Source organism: Peromyscus leucopus, chromosome 8b, assembly GCF_004664715.2.
Source record: "Peromyscus leucopus breed LL Stock chromosome 8b, UCI_PerLeu_2.1, whole genome shotgun sequence".
NCBI classification, from domain to species: Eukaryota; Metazoa; Chordata; class Mammalia; order Rodentia; family Cricetidae; genus Peromyscus; species Peromyscus leucopus.
In genome coordinates this window covers 47,811,495-47,834,722 of record NC_051086.1, presented here as the reverse complement: position 1 = coordinate 47,834,722, position 23,228 = coordinate 47,811,495, and the positions used below count along the sequence as shown (strand labels likewise).

The 23,228-nt window shown below is 50.5% G+C and overlaps 2 protein-coding genes across 5 annotated transcripts in view; one reads left to right on the top strand and one right to left on the bottom strand.

The window, feature by feature from the left end:
* The window catches only part of Arhgap44 (Rho GTPase activating protein 44), a 174,459-nt gene extending 172,994 nt beyond the window's left edge, over positions 1-1,465 (top strand). For 3 of the 4 annotated variants that reach the window (XM_028869347.2, XM_028869345.2, XM_028869344.2), the window contains one exon: positions 24-1,465. In XM_028869347.2, the coding sequence (XP_028725180.1) occupies positions 24-163 (140 nt within the window). In that variant the 3' untranslated portion in view covers positions 164-1,465. The remainder of the gene's footprint in view (positions 1-23) is intronic. The other variant, XM_028869346.2, reaches the window with a different exon arrangement.
* On the bottom strand, positions 1,437-22,773 carry Elac2 (elaC ribonuclease Z 2). Its single transcript, XM_028869343.2, has 24 exons — positions 22,461-22,773; positions 21,998-22,048; positions 21,785-21,855; positions 20,968-21,032; positions 19,935-19,992; positions 18,439-18,507; positions 17,145-17,279; positions 15,113-15,171; positions 14,284-14,342; positions 14,134-14,206; positions 13,506-13,618; positions 12,220-12,315; positions 11,219-11,357; positions 11,045-11,130; positions 9,203-9,321; positions 8,108-8,204; positions 5,665-5,803; positions 5,382-5,420; positions 5,147-5,256; positions 4,246-4,345; positions 4,044-4,164; positions 3,701-3,779; positions 3,025-3,169; positions 1,437-2,474 (listed from the first exon to the last, which is right to left on the bottom strand). Exons 1-24 carry the CDS (start codon positions 22,760-22,762, stop codon positions 2,241-2,243), a joined length of 2,559 nt encoding a protein of 852 aa, XP_028725176.1. The 5' UTR covers positions 22,763-22,773; the 3' UTR covers positions 1,437-2,240.
* Between the last annotated feature and the right edge of the window lie 455 nt (positions 22,774-23,228).

Below are 23,228 nucleotides of genomic sequence, written 5' to 3'. Positions count from 1 at the left end.
GTCACACCCTCCTCTCTCTGCAGATCTTGTCCACTTTGATGTCCCCTCCATCCACATAGAGCTGGGGTCAACGCTCCGCCTGAGCCCCCTGGAACACGCACGGCGGCACTCAGTGACTGACAAGAGAGACTCGGAAGAGGAGTCTGAGAGTACAGCTCTTTGATGTGGCCCACCCCGACACATGTACATACATCCATGGGCCCCCAGACACCACCCAGAGCAGCGTCCCTCGCCTGCCAAGGATTTCCCATCAGCCCTTTGCTGTCATGTCCAACACCAGGGTGGAGATGGGCAGAGGAAAAGAGCTCTCCCATCCATGTGGCGAGTGTTGGTGGTGCAGATTATGTTTGTTCATTTGGGGTGAGGATTCCAGCCTTTTGTTTGACCTTTGCCTTTTGACTTTGTGCCTATTTTGATCCATCTTTGGCCTCTATGGCAAGCAGCATCCACCTCTCCATTCAAGGGCTTGCCAGGATAGCCTTTGCAGGATGAGGGTGCAAGAGAGGGTCCAGTTACTGCCTTGACTGGGACATCAGGTCCTCCAGCATTACCATAAGGGCCAGAGGGGAAGCAGCGCAGGTGGAGAGACTCCCATAGGGCAAGAGAAGTCCTGAGCACTGTCTGTCCTCTGCCTGCTGCCAGGGTCCTGGCCAACCAGAAAGACCTTTCAGGCTACCCTTAATCACAGCTCCAAATTAAAAAGCTTAACACATCTACTTCTGACAGCTTTATTTCCCCCACATTGATAAGGCTCCCTTTACTCCATACTGGCATTTCTGAATTGAGGATTTGAACACAGACCCTCTGTGGGTCTCCATGTTCTCCATACACGTTAGGTATCGGAGAGCGACTTTCCCATCCAGGCACCCAGCTTAGTAGGTATGTGAGGCCTGGCACTCCTCTTCTGGGGGGTGCAGCTGACTAGCAATAATTCTGTTCCCCAGAGCAGGGAGAGGGGGTGATACTGGCCACCCGGCCCACGCTGTGGACTGCTTTGCACACCAGCAGACCCTGCTCATCCTTCTCACCATGCCCCATCCAGCCCTTGGGCAGGGGGCACAGGGAGCCTGTTCACACTTCAGGATTGAGGAAATAAAACAGATCTGGGCCATGCATGCAAAGTCCAAGTTTAAAGTTTGATCCTTTGAAAATAGATATACCTATACATGATATATTTGTATATACGAAATCTATATTTGTTTAATTTGAGCCATTCAATCAAAACCAATGTACAGGTGTACAATGAAAACTTCTAAAGGCTTAGTTATTTTTCCCAGCAGTGTAAACTCACCCTTCTCTGAGAGTGGGATCTGCAGACTTTTGACGTTACAGCTTTGCTCACTTCCTGGCAAGGGCGGTCCAATCCCCAATTTGTAACGGAGCCTGGGGGTTGAAGGTTATCTTTAAATACATGTACAAATTGTTGTCAAGAGTAATGTTATTAAAATAGATTTATTATCCCTGAGCTTGGCACGTGGTCTTGTTTCAGTAAAGGCGTCTGGGCAGTTACAGCATCCTGTGCTGCCTCAGGAGGAAGTCCGAAGATGGCCACCAGGGAAGGCCAAGTGCTTGCTGTCTCACCCCTGAGTGTCTAAAGTGCTTTCCGCGTTCTCCTGGGTAGGGAGAATACAGAAACGTTAGAGTCGACCTGGAACATCCTTCCGAGTTTCAGTCACTAACCTCTTTTCAGATCCAACAGGGCACCTAGGCCAAGGTGACATTTCTTCATACTTTAACAGTGATTGCAGGCTCCACGGATCCTTGTGGCCACTGGAGCATGCAGGGCATACTAGGTACCCCAGCCATAGAAGACCCCCACACTGAAGCAGTACCACGATGAAGCCAAAGAACTCAGGATTCCAAACTGGAGCTTTATTGAGTCTGAGTCCTTGGAAATACTATTCTTGGAGCCTGGGACACATAACCAATTTCACCTGTACCATGGCTTGACTCTGGCATGCAGAGGGAACCCCTGTGCTAGAGAGTGAGGGCAGACACCTCATTTCCATGACTTCTTTCAAGACTGGCTTGCTGTCTTCCACTGCGCGGCCTCCTGTCCTGCCACTGTGTTCTCCGGGCACGGGAGGCACCCCTCAGCCATGGCCATAGAGGACTGTGCACTCTGATCCAGGCTGCCTGCTGGCTAGACCATGTGCACTGGCTCCCGCCAGGATGACAGAAGATGTGGCTTCCACACAGGGCCGAGGAACACAGCTTTTAGTCCAGGATGGCTAGGACCTTCACTGGGTTCTGACCTTCTTGCTCTGTGGGCTGTGTGGCTCCTCCGTGAGGGCCCGCTTCTGCTGGGCTTCTGTGTCCTCCGGGCTGTCGGCCTGCTGGGCCAGGAGGGCCGCTCGCACCAGACGAAGTTCCCGCTTCTCCCTACGCTCTTCCATCTCTTCAATGTCGTCTGCAAATAAGGCCTTCAGTGGCGGAATCAGCTTGGGGACTGTCGGGAAGTCTCCAAAGCAGACCTGGAAGGACAGACAGGCACGGGCACTGAGAGGAGCAAGGGAGCTGGGGGAAGACCATCTCTCCCACCTTGCGTACCGTCAGGCCAAGAGTGCTATTCATCTGGGAACAAGTACTAGAAGAAAGGGCAGTTCCCACTCCTGGGTGAGAGTAAGAGACCAAAGGGAAAGAAAGCATCGTGGTCTAGACTTTTCCATCAAGCTCTGAACGTGCAGAGCCGGCTCATGTCCACTCCTTCATTTGGTGAGGTGAAAGGGGCAGACCCGCTCTGCTTCTCTGGGAGACAAGCCCCTGCCCCACAGGTTGGTGCCAAGGCTGCAGTGGGAATGGCCCAGGCCTGGGAGAGGTTCTGGAATCTCCAGGGACCCTGAGGGCAGGAAAACCCATCAGGAGCAGACCCTGTCTTCAGTCTGATTTTGGTTACACCTGGCTAGTGACAGAGAAAGCTGCTTTCTTTGGTGGCCCTAGTCTATAAAAGGAGAAGTGAATGAGCGTCACTCTCCGACCTGGCCCTGCCCCTCAGAGCCCTCAGGGTCCACAAGGAATACAGACCTTCATGTGGTCAAAGGCGATGCCAACTTTCTCATTGAAGTCAGGGCTGAAGAGGGGGATCTTGGCGTAACGCTGGCTGAAGTGGTTCAGCATGATGAAGTCGGCATTCATCCGCATCCCCACATGAATAGCTTGGGAGGTGGTACTGTAGCAAAGAAGAAAGCCAGGGATGCTGAGCCTTGGAGCAGGGGTCCACAAGCCCGCCTGTCCCTGCTGAGGGCACCAAGTAGTGCTGGGAGGAGTCTTCAGAAGGCTGTTTAGCCAGCAAAGATGCTCCTGAGAGCCAGAGCCTGCCCACACGTCCTGAGGAAGGCCTTGCAGTGGGTGCTGGCTGTCAGTTTGTCAGAATAACACCTGAGAAGACCCCTGGGCACCTAGGAAGGTCAGTCTTAAAACACCCTGTATTCAGTCATGACACCACCTTCCCTTGAAGTGACAATTTATTCCAGTTGGCTCATTCTCTTCAAACCCCATGGCTCACCATAGAACCCTGCCTGGGGTATATGCAAGAATAGAGGCAGAGTGCCCAAGGGAGCTAACGTGGGTTCAGGAAGTTCCTAGAGGAAAGCCAGTCAGTCCCACCTGGCTGTGGGCACCACCTCTCTGGGGATGAGCAGAAGGCTGCTTCGCTTTCCCTTGACAAAAGAGGGTGATGAGGACTCAAGGGCATTGCTACCTGTGTGTCTTTTCCACCGCTTCCTCTTCCAAGCCATCCTCCAGAGTGGCTTCGTGTATCAGGAGGTTGGCATCTTTCCCTGAACAGAAAGGCGGGCATCAAGGAGGAGTTTGGATGAGTAGCACATACCCCTGGCATCCACAGATGTGTTCTGACCAAATACTCAGCACCCTTGGTCCCATGACTTGTCTGCTCCTCAGGACAACAGCCAAGGCACCAACTGGATGAGACCCAGTCTACTGTCTGTTGGCATCAGCTACACACCCATCTGCGCGCACCTTGCACATGCCACATCCCATGCATCTCTCAAAGAATCTGGGTGAGGTCTGCTCCCCTCACTTACCCATCTGGACCAGAGCCTCACAGGGCATGGTGTCCCCCGAGTAGACCACTTTCCAGCCAGACGAGTGGACCAACGCACAGCCAAAAGCATGTCTGCAGTGCCGGACCAGGCACGTCTGAAACTGAGGGAGCAGAGGTGGAGAGCTCAGGCCCCGTTCCCCACCCTGCCCATCCTCTGTGGGGCTTGTACGAGGGCCACTTACTTCTTCCAAGTCACATGTTTCCAACAGCAAGCTGATCAGCCTTTCAACTGGGGGGCTGGAGACCTCTGCCCCCTTCTGAAGGCATTTGGCAGGAATCATACTATGAGAAGACAAAGATTTGAAAAATGATAATGAAAATGTTTTCTCAAAAAGCCATTTAACACCTGCAATCACACTTCCGCTCTTTGGATGCAGAATGTTCAGTGGTTTTGAGAATCATGACTTCTGTCACAGTAATGAAGAAAGGAAAACTGATCCAAGCCACACACCCAGCCTATGCAGTTCACAGCAAGAAACTTAATAAGTAGTGCGGGTCGTGGGCAGCATCTGGCAGCAGGGCTGGGTCATCCCTGCCATGCACCACCTGGCTTAGACACCTCTGTGCTAGCAGTAGTTCAGGAACTTGACTCTGGGGTACAGAGCTGCAGCGAGAACTGGGATACTTGGAGAGCATGCTCCGAAGGGCAGTCAGCTGGAGCACTGGAAGCGGGCAGTAGTGGAAGGCAACAGCCTGGAGTCTGGGGCACAGGACTGTGGGGGATATTTGTACAGACTATGGAAAGGTATTGCTGTGATTGGTGTAATAAAAAGCTGATCGGCCAATAGCTAGGCAGGAGGTCCAGGAGGTCTAGGCGGGACTTCAGAGCAGAGACAGAACTCTAGGAAGAAGAAGGCAGAGTCGCCAGCCAGATGCAGAGGAAGCAGCATGGGCAGTACAGAGATGAGGTAACGAGCCACGTGACAGAACGTAGATTAAAATAAATGGGTTGGTTTAAGTTATAAGAGCTAGTGGGACAAGCCTAAGCTAAGGCCAAGCTTTCATAATTAATGTAAGTCTCCATGTCATTATTTGGGAGCTGGCTGGCGAGACAGAGAGAGACTCGTTATATAGGGTGCTCACCTGATGTGGTGCAGGATCTCCTGGCACTGGTTGTGATATTGTTGCAGCCAGGCCCTGAGCTGGGTAGGGGCCACTACCAGCAAAGGCTGGAAGGGTTTTCCCAGAGACTCCTGAAAGAAGATTCCAGTGCAGAGCCAATAAGGGGACTTCCCAGGAAAAATGGTTTGGACTCAGCGGTAGGTACAGCTGACAATGAAGCCGCCAATTACCAATGTCAGTGAGGTGCCTCACTTACCAGCGCGTGCTCTCTCTGCAGCAAAATATTCAGCAAGCCCTGGGGAGGAGAGCACATGGGATGAGCCAGGCCCGGCTGTCATCCACAGGTTAGAGACCTGCCCACAAGTGTTTCCTAGCTCACTGAGCCCATCCCCAGGCGGGGTGGCACATGCTAACCAATGACTGAAATGTTCCAGGGAGAAAAACAAGCCAAAAGTTTGGTACTAGAGGGAACGAAGCCCAAGCCCAGACTAAAGGAGCCAGCACCTCCCACACGCTGACCTCTGGGGTCCCACGCTCACCGTGTGGTGGTCCGCATGCAGGTGGGACACAAACACAGCAGCGAGGTTGCACAGGACTCTGTCTATTTGCTGTCCGTAATGACGGCACAGCTGCCCAAAGGTGCCTTCTCCACAGTCCAGCAGCACAGACTTGTCAGGGCTACGAAAGACAGTCACCAACAGGAAAGGCTTAGTCTAGATTCTCCAGAATGGCATCGCTATGGCAGAGACAGACCAGGCAGCAGCTGTCGACATCCCCACCCCCGCCTTCCACAACCACATCCCCCTGTCCTTTGTGGGCTCATAAGAAAGTCAACTAATTAGGCCACACAGGTCATTCTAGACCAGTCTATCTTCTCTATATGAAAGAAAGATCCAAAGAACCCTGAAGCCTTTAAGGCCCATATCAACACAATGCTTGTGGCAAAAACAGAAAAAAGAAAAAGCAGACTTAGGCCTAGGAGTCATCCCTCACAGCACCCCTGTGCCTCCCCTGAATGGACTACACTCTGCTCAGAGTACCAGAGACAGCACTAAGTCATGGAAGATGGCTCCTAGTTCCCTGTCCAAGTGGCCCTGGTTTTCTTGTCCCATGTCCTCAAACAGTCTTGAGACCGGATGGGCTGCATGAACCTCCTCTGGGGAGGTGGCTGCTGGGCAGGTCTCAGGTCTGAGCTCAGTGCACCAATGCAGAGGCTCCACTATCAGGTAGACAGACAGATGGAGGTACCCCTCCAGCTCCTTCCTCTCTCAAGGAAGCCACAAGATTGGAAGGGCTACACTTATCCAAAGACACCTCATTCTAAAGACAGTGACTTCTAGGGGAGAGTCTAAATGATTAAAAGCTGACCCTGTTCATATGAACAAGGGTGCCAGTCTGAATTTAGGGATCAGAAACCAGAAGTCTTCAAGAGAGGCCAGGCAACTCTAACACACTTTCTTACATTTCTCACTCATGAAGAAAACATGCCTAGATTTGAAAACATTTGACTTCAGGTATGCCTGGGCACTGCAGTGCACACTGTCTAACCTCAGGTATATCTGGGCACTGCAGCGCACACTGTCTGACCTCAGGTATATCTGGGCACTGCAGCGCACACTGTCTGACCTCAGGTATATCTGGGCACTGCAGCGCACACTGTCTGACCTCAGGTGAACCTGTGCACTGCAGCGCACACTGTCTGACCTCAGGTGTGCCTGGGCACTGCAGCGCACACTGTCTGACCTCAGGTATATCTGGGCACTGCAGCGCACACTGTCTGACCTCAGGTGTACCTGGGCACTGCAGCGCACACTGTCTGACCTCAGGTGTGCCTGGGCACTGCAGTGCACACTGTCTGACCTCAGGTGTGCCTGGGCACTGCAGTGCACACTGTCTGACCTCAGTGTGCCTGGGCACTGCAGTGCACACTGTCTGACCTCAGGTGTGCCTGGGCACTGCAGTGCACACTGTCTGACCTCAGGTGTGCCTGGGCACTGCAGTGCACACTGTCTGATCTCAGGTGAACCAGTGCATTGCAGTGCACACTGTCTGACCTCAGGTGCACCAGTGCATTGCAGTACACACTGTCTGACCTCAGGTGAACCAGTGCATTGCAGTGCACACTGTCTGACCTCAGGTGCACCAGTGCATTGCAGTGCACACTGTCTGACCTCAGGTGCACCAGTACATTGCAGTGTAATGTGTGACTTCAGGTGCACCTGGACACTGCAGTGCACACTTGCAGCATTACTTGGTTATTTGTTCACCACTAGCACTCATAATAATGAACTCTAAGAACTAACCCAGCACTTCACCAGATGCTTCCTTGACAAACATGTCTGCAGAGCAGAGTGCTCATGATCACCTCACAGTGACTCTGACATATCTCTGCAGATAAATGAACCTAAGCAAACCCAGAAAACAAGCAGAACTCAATAATGGCTGAATATAAACAAATGTGAAAGACCCCAAAAGCTTTGAAAAGCACCAGCAAGAAGTTGGGGGAAATACAGGTACTGGTTTAGACACCAGCTCAAGGCCTGCACGTGCAGTTTAGACTGCAGAACTGAAGCAACCTCTCTCAATATGTCATTAGTCACCCGTCCTTCACAGGCTTACTGTGTAAGCTCACTGGGACACCCTGCAGCAATGTGTACCGCATAAAGAGGTTTCAGCATTTTTCCCACAGCCATGAGGGGATGGATCTGCATGTTTCCCAGAAGTAAGTAAGTAGATACAGTATGCCCAACTCAGGAGGCAGATAAAGGAGGGCCGTCAGAGTTCAAGATAGCTGGGTCAACACAGAGAGTTCCAGGCCAGCCAGGGCCAAATAGCAAGACCTTATCTCAACAATACATTCTAAACAAAGTAAAACACAGCAAAGCCTACCACTTCTGCTCCAGCACGATCAGCCAGTGGAATGGAGAGGACGATTTAGCAGAAAGCTCTAGTGGATAGCAGCTTCTGAGGCAAACACAGTACCTTAAGTTGATGAGTGTGGAACTGACATTTCGGATCTTCATTGGGATGGCAGACCCTGTACCCAGGAAGACAACTTCAGGATACTGACTTCTTTTCTCTGTGGAAAATACAAATGAACTTGAGCCAGCATTCTGTCATGTGGTGGGCAAGCAATTTAGTTCAATCCACCTTTCTGGAGGGGTGCTGGGTAAATGTGTTTCTTTTTCAATATGAGGCCTGCAGGCTGTCAAGGAAGAAAAGCATCTAGATGATAGTAATTATTTAGACCTTTCTTTAAAACAAAACAAAAACAAACAAACAAAAAACCACTAAATGACATAGAAGGTTTCCTTAACTCCAAATCACCACTTTCTCCATACAGGGGGCACTTCCACCTTGCACCAAGACCGCATAATTCATGTGTGTGTGTGTGTGTGCATGCGCACACACACATGTGCGTGCGAGTGTGCACCTCACATCTTCTGCACAGAAACCCAGGGCTAGCCCTCAGCCTCACCTGGGTGGCCATGAACTAACACACCAGGGCAGCAACTCATCAGAAAGGATAAAGCAACTCCCAGGAGGCAGTCTTCTCAGACACACATGGGAAGAAGGATGGCTGACCTAGCACTGACTTTAGAAAAGCAAGGGTGAACAAAGGCCACCTGGCTAGATTAAAACCTTCTACTCCAGCATCCTCTTTATCATTAACCGAAAACTAAGAAAACCCCGAAAGTGCAGAGGTCACAAAATTCTCCAATTGCTTTCCCTGATGGAGCAATAAAACTGGTTAGGAGGCCAGCATCTTCTATAGTCCTTCTTAGCCAACCAGGAGATTACCAATACCAACCATGGCAAGGGACAATCAACAAGGTCTCACAGGTGTTCCCCAAACCATTTTCCTACAAGTGGACCCTCAAGAACGCCCAGACACTGCCACTAAACATGAAGTTTACTGGGGCACATGTACTAAGATCCTTAACACCTCCCTTAACCTTCTGTTGTAATACAAAGAACCCTGAATTAAATAATCAGATTGCAATAATACTCTGCTCAAGACTGCAAGCTTCAGGCAGGCCATGCTTAGGAGAGAGGCTGCCCAGGGCTTTGGCTCACCTTCTGGGGCCGGGCTTTCCTGCATGCCCTTCTTATACTCCTGCACGCTCTCCTGGAAATTGGGGAGCTCCAAAGCTTCGGCTATGAATTCATCAGTATTGCAGGTGAGTGTGGTATCCCTGCAGAGGAAAATCACTTGGGTGACCCAAGGGGCCCTGCACATCCTCCCGGCAAATGCTGGCTTGGATCTTCAGAACACGAGCTCTTGGATGACGCTGGGGGAGGTTATGCGGAATGGCAGCCTTGCTGGAGAAGTACATCTCTGGAGGTGAGCTGTGGGAGTTTACGGCCTTGACCCTCTTCCAGTTCACTCTCTTTGCTGTGTTTGTGGCTGGGGTTCTGATCTCTAAGCTTCTGCTACACTATACTTTCCACTTGCTGCCCACCCTGCTCCCACCCCCTCCCCCCCACCCCCTGACCATGATGAACTCTTATCCCCTTGGAATCACAAGTCAAAATAAACTTTTTTCCAAGTTATCTTGGTCCTGGTGTTTTATCACAGCAACAGAAAAGAGATCAGTACAGGATGAGAACACTCCTACAGTAATGACCTAGGCACTTCTAGTCTCTGGAACCTTCCTCAACTAAATAAGGCGAATGACTCCTGAACAACCCCGGCTCTCTGCCACCTCTCCAGCCTCAAGCCTGACAACCAGGCCTCCCTGGTGCTTGGGCAGATGAATCCTTCTTTACGGTGGAGTTGTCCCTGCAGCACCACACCCCCTACCCAACCAAGGTTGTGAAATTACATGTCTCCACACAGGAGCCAATGTCCTCTAGGAGGACCACCGGGCCCGAGCTGAGAAGCAGGGTTCCAGCGAGCGCCTCTCAAATTAAAGTGAGCAGGCACACAGCTAGCAACTGAGAACCTTGATCTGCAGAACCCAAACGTATCAGCTCTGGAGTGTAGCCAGAGAGCCTACACCCTCAGCAAGCCCCAGTGAACGCTGGCATTGCTGGTCTCCTCCACTCAGCACCAATACAAGGAGGGCTGCTTCCCTGGGCCAGCTGAGCAGGAAAGTCCCCCACAGCTTAGAAAGCAGCCCCAAGTCAACCTCTCTAGATCAACTCAGTGGGTCTGGGTCCTCGGAATGATGTTTTCACTGGCACATGGGCTGAGGAAGGTATGTAGCAATCAATGCCCGTGGCCCAAGGCATACCACCAGAGCAATGATTATTCAACCACGACAGCACACAGTGACGTTCTATACCATGATCTACTCTACCAATGATGCTAGGAGTTCATTAAGACCCCACATTCATACCCCACCAAGAAGACAAGCCATCAGGTAGTCAGCAAACACTGCTCACTTGCCTGGGAGTGAGTATGCAGGGCCTTTCCAGGTGGCAGTGTATAGTCACTGTGCCTAAAGAAGTCACACACTGTGACCCCATTACCACACATTTAGAAATTACCTTCAGGAAGCAAGTTCCAATAAAAGACATATATATGCAAGATTTACAGTTGCATTAAAACAAGGGGAAAATGTCCAAGATGAGTAAAACATTACTATCAGAAATACCATTAAAGATCTTTTCACTGGGCCAGGTACCAGGCACAGATTTCTAATCACAGCCTTGGGAGGCAGAGGCCAGAAGATCTCTGAATTTGAGGCCAGTCTGGTCAACATAGCAAGTTGGGACAGCAAGAGCTACAAAGTGAGACCTTGTCTCACTAAACATCCTGTCACTGGAGCTGGGCTCTACTGCTGCCGCACAGGTGACAGCTGAGGCAGAAACCAAAGGGCTGGCAAGGCTTCCAGAACACCGCTACTAACCATTTTCAGAAAACCCTCCCACCCCCTGGCCTAGATGTCCCCATGGGTTCAGAACTGCACACACCTCTGCCACTCTCTCTTGGGGCGCAGCTGATACTTGAGGAGGCATTCACCCCGAACTGTGGGCAAGCTGAGGGCAGAGCCTTCCTCCTAGAAGAAAGAGACAAGAGCACACTTCCTGGTGAGAAGGCAGAGGTGAGGAATCCACTGGCCAGCACAGATGTGGGACATTAGCTACCTTACTATAGAAGCTGGTGAGCTGGGGGAAGATGTCAGGGTGGATGAGGTTGAGCTGGGTTTGAATCTTGTGGCTGCGAAGGTTGTGGACCGATGAGCAGTTCTCGTTCAGAATCAGGTGCTGGGTGTCAGGCCTGAACCTGAGAAGAGACAGCCCATTGTTAATAGTGCCTGTCAGGGAGTCACCGACCTCAGGGAAAGGACAGCAGACAAACAGATTAATGTGGATGGACATGTTCAGAGTTATGTCATTTGCCCCAAACAATGACTACACAGACAGACATAATCCTGCTGCTTCTGTATCAGAGCCCAGGCTTTTGTTCCTCCTGTGGCTCCCTTTGGAACATACAGGGAAGAACGGTGGGAAAACTCGGAAAGCCTAAGACCTTCACGTACGGACATGAAAACATGACCAAGTACAGGGTATGAAAATGGCCTAAGAGGACAACAGACAACTCGGGTTCTGACTCAGACTCACAAGGAATGAAAGACAGAGCTTAAGACCCAGAACTGCTCAGGGCAGGGAGGACAGGGAGATGGGTCGTGACGCAGATGGCAGGGCAGCTGAGGAGCCACTCGAGGTCACCAAATACCCATACTCAAACCCTCTTCTCCTGGTGCTATTCACTAGTGCAGGATTATTACATAATGGTAGACCTTCTCCTCACAGGCCTGTTCAAGAACAAGCCAGAGCAGTTGAAGTCACACACAGATGTGCAGTGAGATGCTGATGGAGCTATTCCTTTAGTCTGTCAGGCTCTCCTCTGCACTGACTGAGTGGGAGCCTTGGACAGGGGGGAAGTAGGGCACTGCGCCACCTAGTGACGATGATTCAACACAGCCCCTTCTTACAGAGGGACCCACTCAGAGTTCACAAGAATCCGAGACAATTCAGGCAGGCTCAAGTGAGAGCAGGCAGTGAGCAGAGCAGTATTTAGTGGAACATACACCCAAACACCACCCACAAGAATTGCCTTCTGTGGCCTGAACTGGTCTCCATACCTCTCCATCCACTGCTGGTACCGGCTGTCAGTGAGTACAGGTTCTGGGGCAATATGGACCACCAGGGCCACGGGGGCATCAACCTCGCCCTGGTACCTGGGCAGAAGGAAGAATGGGGTTTCCTTTAGAAAGAGAGACAACCTCAGGACATACATGAAAGGGAATCGATTGCACAGACATGAATCAGAATTCTCAGTGCTGTCATGGGCATCACCTCTCGCTCAGGCATGGTCTACTAACCTGGTGACACCTCCTTTTAGTTCAGTGGCTGGTTTCACCACCACCATCACCCCTACACACACACAAACACACACACACACACAATCTCACATAGGCACAAAACTCTCAAGTTCCTCTGACTTGCCATAGGCTCTGTTGCTCAAAATCTGATTAGGACAGTCCAGGGCACTGAACCCACAAAGAACTAAGTGACCTAGTGGAGAACTCCGACACTACTGTGGAAAAGCACAGGAGCCAAAAGGATCTGCTGTAAGTAGAATAAAACAGCATGTGAAAGACAAGGAAACATAGACAAGCCACTGAGGAGGGAGAAAGTTGAAAACAGACACCTTAAGGCTTCTACCTAAGGTGGTGGTATGCACCATACTCAGCACTAAGGAGGCTAAGGCAGGACCACATGACCAGGGCCATCTGAGCCTACATGGTGCTATCTTGTCTCAAAAAGACCAAGGGCTGGGATGAAGCTCAGGGGTAGGGCACCTGAAAGCACCAGAAAGACACGGTGGTGGAAGCTGCAAGAACTGTCCATTGGACAATAACACTTGGGCCAGAAAGACGTTTCCATGCTGAGACTGTCCCTAACACAATCTAGGTCACAGGGTCTTCAACACTCTGTCCTACCTCATTAGTCTCAGCACAGGTGAGGGAAGAAAATTCATATAGGAAGAAATAGGTCAAATGATTTATTTGCCTGCACATTCGTTCTGGAATTTATTCTAGATTTAGATGTCTCTTTCTTGCTTCTGTGTATTCTCTGTCTCTCTGTCTCTCTCTCTCTCTCTCTGAGTTGTAGTTGATTGGTCTAGTCCTCAATGGCTTGTGGTTGTCAGCTGTTCTCAAGTTTCATTCCAAAGACCACTAACTACAAACACTGCCCAGCTCTTGACAATAGGATCAAGACACACCTTGAACCCGAAGTCCAGGCCTTCCCAGAGACACAGTGTATCTCAAGGACAGGATCCGTCTTTGGAACATGGATGTCTGTGCTGGGCTAGGTGTGCTCAACAGTGATGGCTCTCACTTCTCCCAAAGTCCCTCATCATTACCTTTTAAAGGTGTCATTCTCACAGATGGGCTGGATGAATCCTTCATCAGGACATTCTACCACGATAAATGCAGAACCAGGGTCTGGGGGCGTGCAAAGCTCTTCAGGAGTGATCTAAAGCATTAAACAGGTCACTGATTGGAGCAGAGTGCTCTTCCAGAGTCTTAGCTCAGCCACAACCAAATGTCCTTCAAGGCAATGCTACCATTACACAACCCACATTTAATACAGAGCACAAGCCCGATCTGGGCAGTTGCCACCCACCTTTTCCTGCTCTGTTGGTTCATACTGCAGCAGATAGACACTAGTTTATGGAGACATTTCCTGAGTTCTGCTATGAGACTTGCTAGCAAGTCCATCCTTGCAGGCAGGCACTGCTCCGCACATAGGCACAAAGGAAGGCCCTTACACACACAAAGGCCCACCAGGGGTGAGCAGACAAGATACAGGCATGCCTGGCAGAGCACTGCGGGGGACATCACCGGGTACATCGCGCAGCCAAGAGAGGGCAATCCCAAGCTGTCCCACACATCCTTCAAAATGGCTGTAAGCTCAAGGCAGGCAGTGGCTCTGCCCAGTGTTCCAGGCCCCACCAGCAGCTGCTAAATCCCAGACACCAGGAGCCTCACCTCCCTTCCTCCGTAGGTGACACTCTTCCCATCCTTGACAGCAGCAATGATGGGGGCAATGGCGGCCGTCCCACTGAAAGAGGCAAGCACTCTGAGACACCTGTTTTTTAACACGGACCCACCATGAGTTCCCAAGGAGCTGACACTCACACAGGAAGGCCCAGCTCCTTCGCTTTAAGCACCAGGAAGTTTCCTTTCCTCAAGTGGAGCTGTGACAGAGGGAATGCAGACAGACTTTCAGACACTGGTGAGGCAGCTAGCTGTCTTCACAGAGTACGTCTCCTTTTCCTGACTGCCTCACCCTTCGGGGACATGCAGTGAATGGGTTTACTTACAAAGGTTCTAGAGTTAAAGCCGGTGAACTACGACACAGTGCTCACTCCCACCATGGCCCTATGTGAACTTAATCAAGTGCCCCAGTTAACGACAGGCCTCAGGGGGACTGCAGGGTGCTTGGGCTGCTTCATTCTTTAGTCTCTCATCAGGGTGTCTACAGGGCAGTGGCCAGTCAGACTGCTGCACACCATCACCCAGTGCAGTGACACTGGAAGATGCCAATAGAGTGGGTGGTGGCTTCCTTCCTCTCCAAATACTGGACAGTAGAGTGCTTCAGCTTTTACGGGACAGATGACCGCACAGGTGCCCAGAGCACAGGTGACCCAGGAGCCACCTGCAGATGACCGCACAGGTGCCCAGAGAGCACAGGTGACCCAGGAGCCAGCTGCAGATGACTGCACAGGTGCCCAGGGCACAGGTGACCCAGGAGCCAGCTGCAGATGACCGCACAGGTGCCCAGAGCACAGGTGACCCAGGAGCCACCTGCAGAATGCACGCGAGCACAGTAGCCACCTGCAGATGACTGCACAGGTGCCCAGAGCACAGGTGACCCGGGAGCCAGCTGCAGATGAGGTCCCAGCACACACCACCTCCTGGTCACCAGCCACATGCCCACTCACTGCCCACTTTTGCCAAGACTTACCTTGCAGACAAAAGCTACCACCAAGGAAGGGTCCCTGCCACCCGATTTCCCGTTGACACCTGAGGAAAAGCACATTTAACCAGGTGAGCGTGAAGGCTGCGTATGCTTGTCAAATTACTATCCCTTAATTCTCCTTCAGTACATGAAAAGGACATCACTGACCCCATCCTGAAGTGGAAGGACGACCCTGTCATTCACTACACACCTCTTTATCCTTCTTACATCAACAATGAGTGAACAGGAAATGTGCAACTCCAGCCAGACCTGGTGGGGCATGGCTGTAACCACAGCTACTTGGGAGGCTGAAGCAGGGTGATCAAAAACAGTTCAAAGGCGGCTCAGACAACTGTCTCAAAAGAAGGAAATAAAAACCAGTCCAGGGCCGGGTGATGGTGGTGCACGCCTTTAATTCCAGCACTCGAGAGGCAGAGCCAGGCAGATCTCTGTGAGTTCGAAGTCAGCCTGGCCTACAGAGCGAGATCCAGGACAGGCACCAAAGCTACACAGAGAAACCCTGTCTCAAAAAAAAAACCAAAAACAAAAAAAAAAAAAAAAAAAAAAAAAAAAAAACACAAACTAGTCCAGGGAGAGAACACTTGCCTAATAGGCTCAAGGTTATGGGCTCACCTCCAGTACAGTGGGGGGAGAGGAAGGAAGAGAAAGCGAGGAAGGAAACTCCAGCAGAAAACTCATAATGGCAAGTAAAACTTTTTATCCATGTCCCATTTGGTGTAATATTTGGGGTAGGACAAAATAAATTGTAATGTTTAATTTTTACTTATTTGTTTGTTTATGAGGGTAGGGCAGGTATAAGTGTGTGTGTGTGGGGGGGTGACACTGTGCTTATGTGGAGGTCAGAAGACAACTTGCCAAAGTTAGTTCTCTCCTTCTACCATGTGGGCTTTGGGAATCAAACTCAGGTCTTCAGACTTGGCAGCAAGTGTCTACCCATTGAGCCATCCTGCCAGCTCTCATTGTAATGTTTTATAAACAAGTACAAACACATGAAAAATGAGACAAGAGCTGGAGGCCTGAAGGAAATATGTGGGCTTTGATCCTCTCTGCTTTCCTTGTAAGAGAAGCTTGTCAAGGTTTGCCTTCTTAGTCACCAGAGAGATGCAGTGAGACCAGCAGAAGCTGACCCGCTGTACCCAACACCAAAGAGCAGACTCTGAGTACTCAACTCCTCAGACAGACAGAGCAAGTCTTGGACGCTGTCTTCTAAGAGAGGCCGACCCTCTCACTGACTTGCCTGTTGTGTGAGCATGGCAACCAGCCTCTGTATTGTTGTTTCATTAATGAAAAAAACAAAAGCCCCCCACACCCAAGAGCTTGCCAGGCCCTGCTCCTCTATGAACACGTGTCTGGGGCTATCCAACTGCCAACTAACCTGACACTCAGGACCATCACCCTCCTTACAACCTTTCTTGACCTCTCTCCCTAGGCCAGGGCTTTACACGACAAAGAAAAGCATCTACTTGTGCAAACAACTGTTTTACAGTGAAGATCCCAACTAGAACATCAAGAGCAAAGATCTGTCATTTACAACACTGGATAGAGGCACAGAAAGACACACAAATAAAACCATCTCACAGAGAAAGAGGAGAAAGGAGGTTGCCAAAGGACGGAGGAGGGAGTGGGGGGCAGAGTGGGGACAGAGAGGAAGCTGATAAAGGAGTACAAAGTTTCGGCCACACTATACTGGGACCAACCACAGAAAACAACGTACTGTTCATTTCAAAACTGCTCAGAGTTGGAAGGTGGCACGGTGGACAAAGCTTGTCCAGCGTGCGTGAGGCACTGGGTGAGTGAGACATGGAGGGACGGAGGGTCACTTAAATAATACATTTCTAATATGCTTAGCATAGCGCACAGCTTGGAGATGACAGGTCTGTTAACTAACTTGATTCTTTCTACAGAGATCAATACAACGCACCGTACCCCAAAACGTCCACAATTATGGTCCGTCAATTAGAGATGCCCTTCAAAAGGGCAGGTCCTTAAGAACCACAGGCCCACCCCCTCAGTTTACCTGCACCGCTGCCATCTGGAAGGTGCTGCCCGTTTTCAGCTGGTGCAGAGCCTGATGACGACTGTTCTAGACTGAGCCTGTTGGGAGACCCTTTTGGGCTCTGCAATGGCTGTTGCCTGCCACACCTCCGTTCACCTGGGCAGCAGAAGAAGTCATCACATGACACACCTCCCACCACTTCAGCCCAGGTGTTCCCATGCAAGAATTCCCTAATGTCAATCAAACCAGCACTCCTTTCCTTGCAGTAAAATAACCACCTACCAGCCCACTGGCCTCTCCCTGGCTCAGGGCCTTGCCCACAGAAGGGATTCAATAGCATTTGACTCAAAGTTCGAGGCTGTAGAACCGCACAGGCCCCCGGGATACCCATCACCAAAAGGAGCAGAATTCTGCAGCTATTTAGATATCAAGATCAAGGGGGCGAGGGGCTGCTGGTGTTAACAGAAACTGCCTTTGCTCCTCCAGGCCTGTCACTCAATCAGGGCCTGCTGGGCAGAAAGGCACAAGTGTCAACCATAGGAACACACATGACAGAAAACTACTGCGTGCTCTGGAGGGAAGAAAAGGATGCTGGGAAGAAACGAGGAAGGGAGAGACTTCCAATGGGGTGGGGAGGGGTGGCAGTGGTAGTCAGGTAGGAGAAGACAGCTGACCTGGAGTGAGGGAAGTGAAGAGAGACCTTCAGGCCATCATCCCCTTGCTGCCCTTAAGTACTTGGGCCATTGCTCAAGAAGCACACCCTTCCCTCCCATCTTTTACCACGGCCAGCATAAACCTCAGTTCCTCCCCCAGTTCTGCCTCTGTTGCTTCTCTGTCTGCTCTATCGACCCTCGGCAACTGGCAAGACCATGCCAGTTCGCAATGTCAAGGGCATCTCACATTTTACCTTGTGCCAGGTAAAAGCTGGCGCCAGCTCTTCTGCCAGAGTGATGTGCAGAGCATCTCTGCTCTAGACTCAAAGCTACATCCTTCAGCCCTGGTACCCCACACGCACGGTTGGAGCTTCTCAGCCCTCAATGCCACTCTTTGAGGTTGCAGTTATTAAAAAGTCTCTAAGAAAAGCACTTAACTGCAACAAACTAATGAATGAACTTGTCAGTCCTAGTGCAGTATCATTACGTTTGTCCAGAAGAGGCTAAGGTCCAACGTTCAATATCCAACCTTAAACTTCTAATCATGCTCAGAAAACAAACAGGCCTCTCAAACCAAGTCCTCACAGTCTCTCCTCACCCACATTTCCCTTGGGTGGGACCCACAGCCACCTCCTCTGGGGAAATCTGGCTCCCAGACTCACTGTGGATAGGGACCTGGTAAACAGTCATGGTCTCATCCTTGTACTCTGGTGCCGAGTGTGGCCGCACAGCTGCAGGAAAAACACAGGTCAAGAAATCAAGTGCTGTAGAATAAAGGCAGAAAAACAAACCGCCAGGACCTCCAACCCCAGCCACTGACGGCTTAGAGTGTTACTGGGAACACAACAATAAAACCAGGTTTTCTTTAACGATTTTTAGGGGGGAAAAAAAACAAAAAGGGAAGCTGTACTTTCATCAGCCAGTTATATGGAACACAGTCAAAGGAAGTCATGCTATGAGCACTGTACAAGATCCAGTAAGAAAAAGTTAAACCAGCCAGGCGGTGGTGGCACACGCCTTTAATCCCAGCACGTGGGAAGCAGAGCCAGGTGGATCTCTGTGAGTTCAAGGCCAGCCTGGGCTACAGAGTAAGATCCAGGACAGGCACCAAAACTACACAAAGAAACTCTGTCATGAAAAAAACAAAAAAAAAAAAAAAAAAAAAAAAGAAAAAAAAAGAAAAAGTTAAACCAATATTGCGCTCAAATGCAAGAGACCTGGGTTAACAAGATTACCAGCCAGGAACTCTATCATCTCAACCACGAGAACTGCTAAAAAAAATTCTGAAAGGAAACTGTCAGTGCACGACAAAAGTGGGATACTGACAGCTAGAGAGGCTCGCTGGCTCCAGAATCCTGCTGCATCTGCATTCTGACCTCTTCCCATCAAGCGGTTATGGACCTCCTTGAAGCACAGCTGGAGTGGAGGCTCGAGCATGAAGACGGCCACAGACCCTACATACCACTTCCTCCTGCAAGGAATTCAATGCCCCTGCAAGAACCATCTTGGACTGGGGAAGGAGCCTGGGGCCCGAGTGGAGGTTGTGAGACAAAGAAACAAATGTAGGCATGTAGCAGGTTACAGCACTCTTGCCTACTAGGCCAGTATTCTCCAGGCATGAAAAGAGGAGTAAGAGGTGGCCAGCCAGTGGTGGCGTGTGATTTAATCCCAGCACTTGGGAGGCAGAGGCAAGCAGATCTCTGTAAGTCTGAGGATAGCCTGGTCTACAGAGCGAGTTCCAGGACAGGCTCCAAAGCTACACAGAGAAACCCTGTCTCAAAACAGGAGCAAGATGGGCTGGAGCTGGAAAGATGATTCAGCAATTAAGAGCACTAGTTGCCCTTCCTGAAGACCTGGGTTCAATTCTCAAAACCCACATGGCAGCTCACAACTGTCTGTTACAGTGAATCTGACACGGATATGTCACACCCTCAGACAGACAGACATGCAGGCATAACACCAATGCACATGAAATAACAATAAATAAATCATTTAAAAGAATTAGAGAAAGAACAAGAGAAAGAACAAAACCACAGCGTGCTGAATAAAGCATGTGATTTTAAGGTTTGCTTTAAACCAGTTCTTGGTGGATGGTAATTGAAAATCAGGACTCATACAAGAAAAAATATGAGATAACAAGCCACAATCAACAACATACCCAGGTCTATTCCTTTCAATGGACCAGAAAATATTTTGATTGCTTCTAGATATTTTTCCTAAAAAACAAGCAAGCAAGAAGTTATGTTTTAAACATAGGACACAGTATTCAAATAAGTACAATATGGACTCACTTTATGTCAACACAAAACTTAGCAAGTACTTTTAAAAATTTTATCTATACAGATATTGTGTATAGATGTCCATTATCCTTAGAGGCTGCCATTTTAGCAACATTAAGAGACACGCAGTTCTTGCTCTCTCATTAGAGCAGAGATGGGGATGAACAAATGATAATACCAACAACAACCCAGTAGCAACTGGGTGCTCCGAGAGAGGAATGAAAAACAAAGGCCCAGGGGTTGAAACCAGTGTGTCTGGAGGGACAGGTACAGCTCCAGAGGAGATGACTCTTGAAAGCAAGACAGTGGGTTAGTGCTGGCCCTCGTGGCTCCAGCTGCCCACACAGGCAGAAATGTAAACAGAGGCCTGGGCCTAGGGGACTTGGAGTCCATGCTGTGGAGCATACCACACAAGAGAGCCTAGGATGGAAAGTGGCACACTGCATGTACTCTTGCTCTGGCTGCTGTGCAGAGGAGGGAATCCAGAGAAGTGGGAACTGACATGAAAGGCTCCTCCGGTACACAGACGGTGAAAGCTCAAGGAGATGGACAGAAACATATTGAGACATTTTGTTGGGGACAGAATTAGATGTCTGAAGTTTAGTAAGTAAGAACAAAAGCAGTGCCTTGGTACCAGGTATCTAAAGTGATGTGGTACCTATGCTCCACTTCACTCTTAACAACCTGATGGAACATCCTGGCCACTTTGTAAACTAAGAAGCTGGGGCTGAAAGGCAAAGCAGCTCACCCAGGGCCAAGCCGGTGGGTACATCTGCACTATGAAAGGAGATGTGCTTACTCCACTACCCGTTATCCCTGAGGGCAGAGGGTTATGTTAACACAAATGAAGATTCTTGTCATTAACACTTTTAAAAGGAGGTCGTTTTGATGGGCGACTCAGAAGAGACTCACCAGTTGTGGAGGTCCAGAAAGAACACATTTGGGGAGCCCAGTTTCCTTTAAAGTTAGAATCATTCCTAAAAAGAATGTAAAAAAATAAAAAATTAGCTCTCTCAACATACAGGCACTGCCTGGAAGCAGGGGTGGTCTTCCCCCCGTCCCGTCCCTCTGCCCCCCCCCCAAAAAAAAACCAGTTATTTATCCATGTGTCCCTACTCTGGCTTATTAGCAACTATGCAATACGTAAAGAGAAAATAATATTAGCAGAGGTGCAGAGACAAGGAATCTTCCCCACATGGCTCTAGAATGGACACAGGTGACTGGAGGGAGGCAGGGAGGCAACTGGCATGAAACAGGGTGGCCATCATCTGAACCGTACAAGTGAAGGGATGCCCTGTACAGCACACCAGTAGTAGCAGCTATGTAAATGGCAGGGCATGGAGCATTGCAGGACCTCATTCCTTCCTGTAGCCATACCACTAACCACTAGGCTTTCAAAATCTGGCTGCAACCCAATCTTGATGTTCCCAGTTGCTGGCCGGGAATAATGAGGCGTCCGCATCCTGGCTGCTGGTGGTTCTCATGATAAATAGCTCTATTGTGATCACCACTGCCACTCTCTAGTTAAATGTGTGGCCCCGCACTGGAGGCCACCACCATGTCAAGACCTGCTTTCCTGGCTCTAGCTTTTCACACTCGAGCTGATTAGGCTAGTATACAAGACTTCGAGCTCCCCTGGACCGAGAAAGTTGAGCAAAGGAGCTAGCTGCAAGCTATGTTAAACTCCCAGAGACTTCCTACCAGCCTCTGACTTCCAAAACATACTCACCACACAGTCCCCCAACATTTGACCAATGCATTCGAGTCAGAAATATGTTGTCCAAGCGAGAGACCTTCAGTCTAAGAAAAAAAAAACATACATTTCAGTGAGATGAAACACGGCTGACCAAAGACCACTTCTGCTGAGAAGTCTCACCTGCCACTCACCTCAGCTTTCAAGCCCATAAATCACCTCCACCCCAAAAGCCAGAGGTTGACTCACTTGTGTTCCTGCATAAGTCGCTGGACGCCTTCTCCGCAGTTAAAGAGGTACCTGTGGGAGGAGTGTAGAGTCAGAAAAGTCTATTCTGTAAAATGCTTTATTGTAGATAAAACAACAACATAACTACAACCAAGATGACTGTGTTCTGTTATTGGCTGGTATGTTTTGAACCCTCTTTGGAGGAGTGGAGTTCAGTATAGGCTGGTGGGAAGAGACCCCTTTCCCTATCAACTTACCAGACCGGCCTAGCCTACACACTCACTGTGAGGCCCCTGCTTTGGGGATGCTGATGGTATGACACGCGAAAAGCCACCCCCCGGGCCCAGGCAATGGGAAGTACTGCACTGATGTCAGAAAACCATGCGGACTAAAGGAGGTAAGGGACCTGCAGGGCTGGACGAGAGCGAGGCCCCGAGCACGTGGCGGTGCAGCCAGACGGGCGGGGCTGTGGGTCCGCACTGACCTGTTGTACTCAGAGAACACGTAGAGAGCGGCGCCCGCGTCGCGGCCGCCCGCCGCCACCACCTGCAGGTACACGGTGTTCGGGCTCCCGGGACCCCAGGACGGGCCGCGCTTCTCCCGCGTGCGGAGGTGTCGCAGCGGGTCTTTGGGCGGCCGCGGCCGACGAGCCGAACCCTGCGACATGGTGCGCAGGCCGATGGGACGCAGCAGCAAACGCAGCGCCCACATGCACCCATCCACACCTGGCTGACAAGTCAGCCAGACCCCTCGCGCCGCCACCAGCACCGCCCCTGCGCCCCACATGGCGGGACCGGCCTATCAGCGCGCGGCTCCACAGGAGGCCCGCCCACGAAAGGAGCTTCATCCAATTGCAAGGAGTCTCGGAACTCGGAGCCTGTCAATCGAGGCGGACATAGAGTAAGGGGAAGCTAGAGAGTCGCCGGAGGCTCCGCCCCGGACCTTTTCTGGCTTTCCCAGGGTTGATCTTTTCCGGATACTGTCATTTGCCGGAGGCGGGACTTCTGGGAGTGCATGGACCGAAAAGCAGTACTGGGAGATGAGCGAGCCTTTTCGGTTCATCCTCTGGTGTTAGGAGCTGTGTCCTTCGACAAAAGCACTCGGAGCTTCGCATTGTTCTTGCTTATGATGATCGTGAAGATCGCATGGGAGCTAGATCTGGCTAATTTGATTTGCACTGTGAATCATAGGAACACATTTCAGATGATATTCTTTGTTTGGGGGTGAGAAAAACAAGAATTGGGCTTAAGAG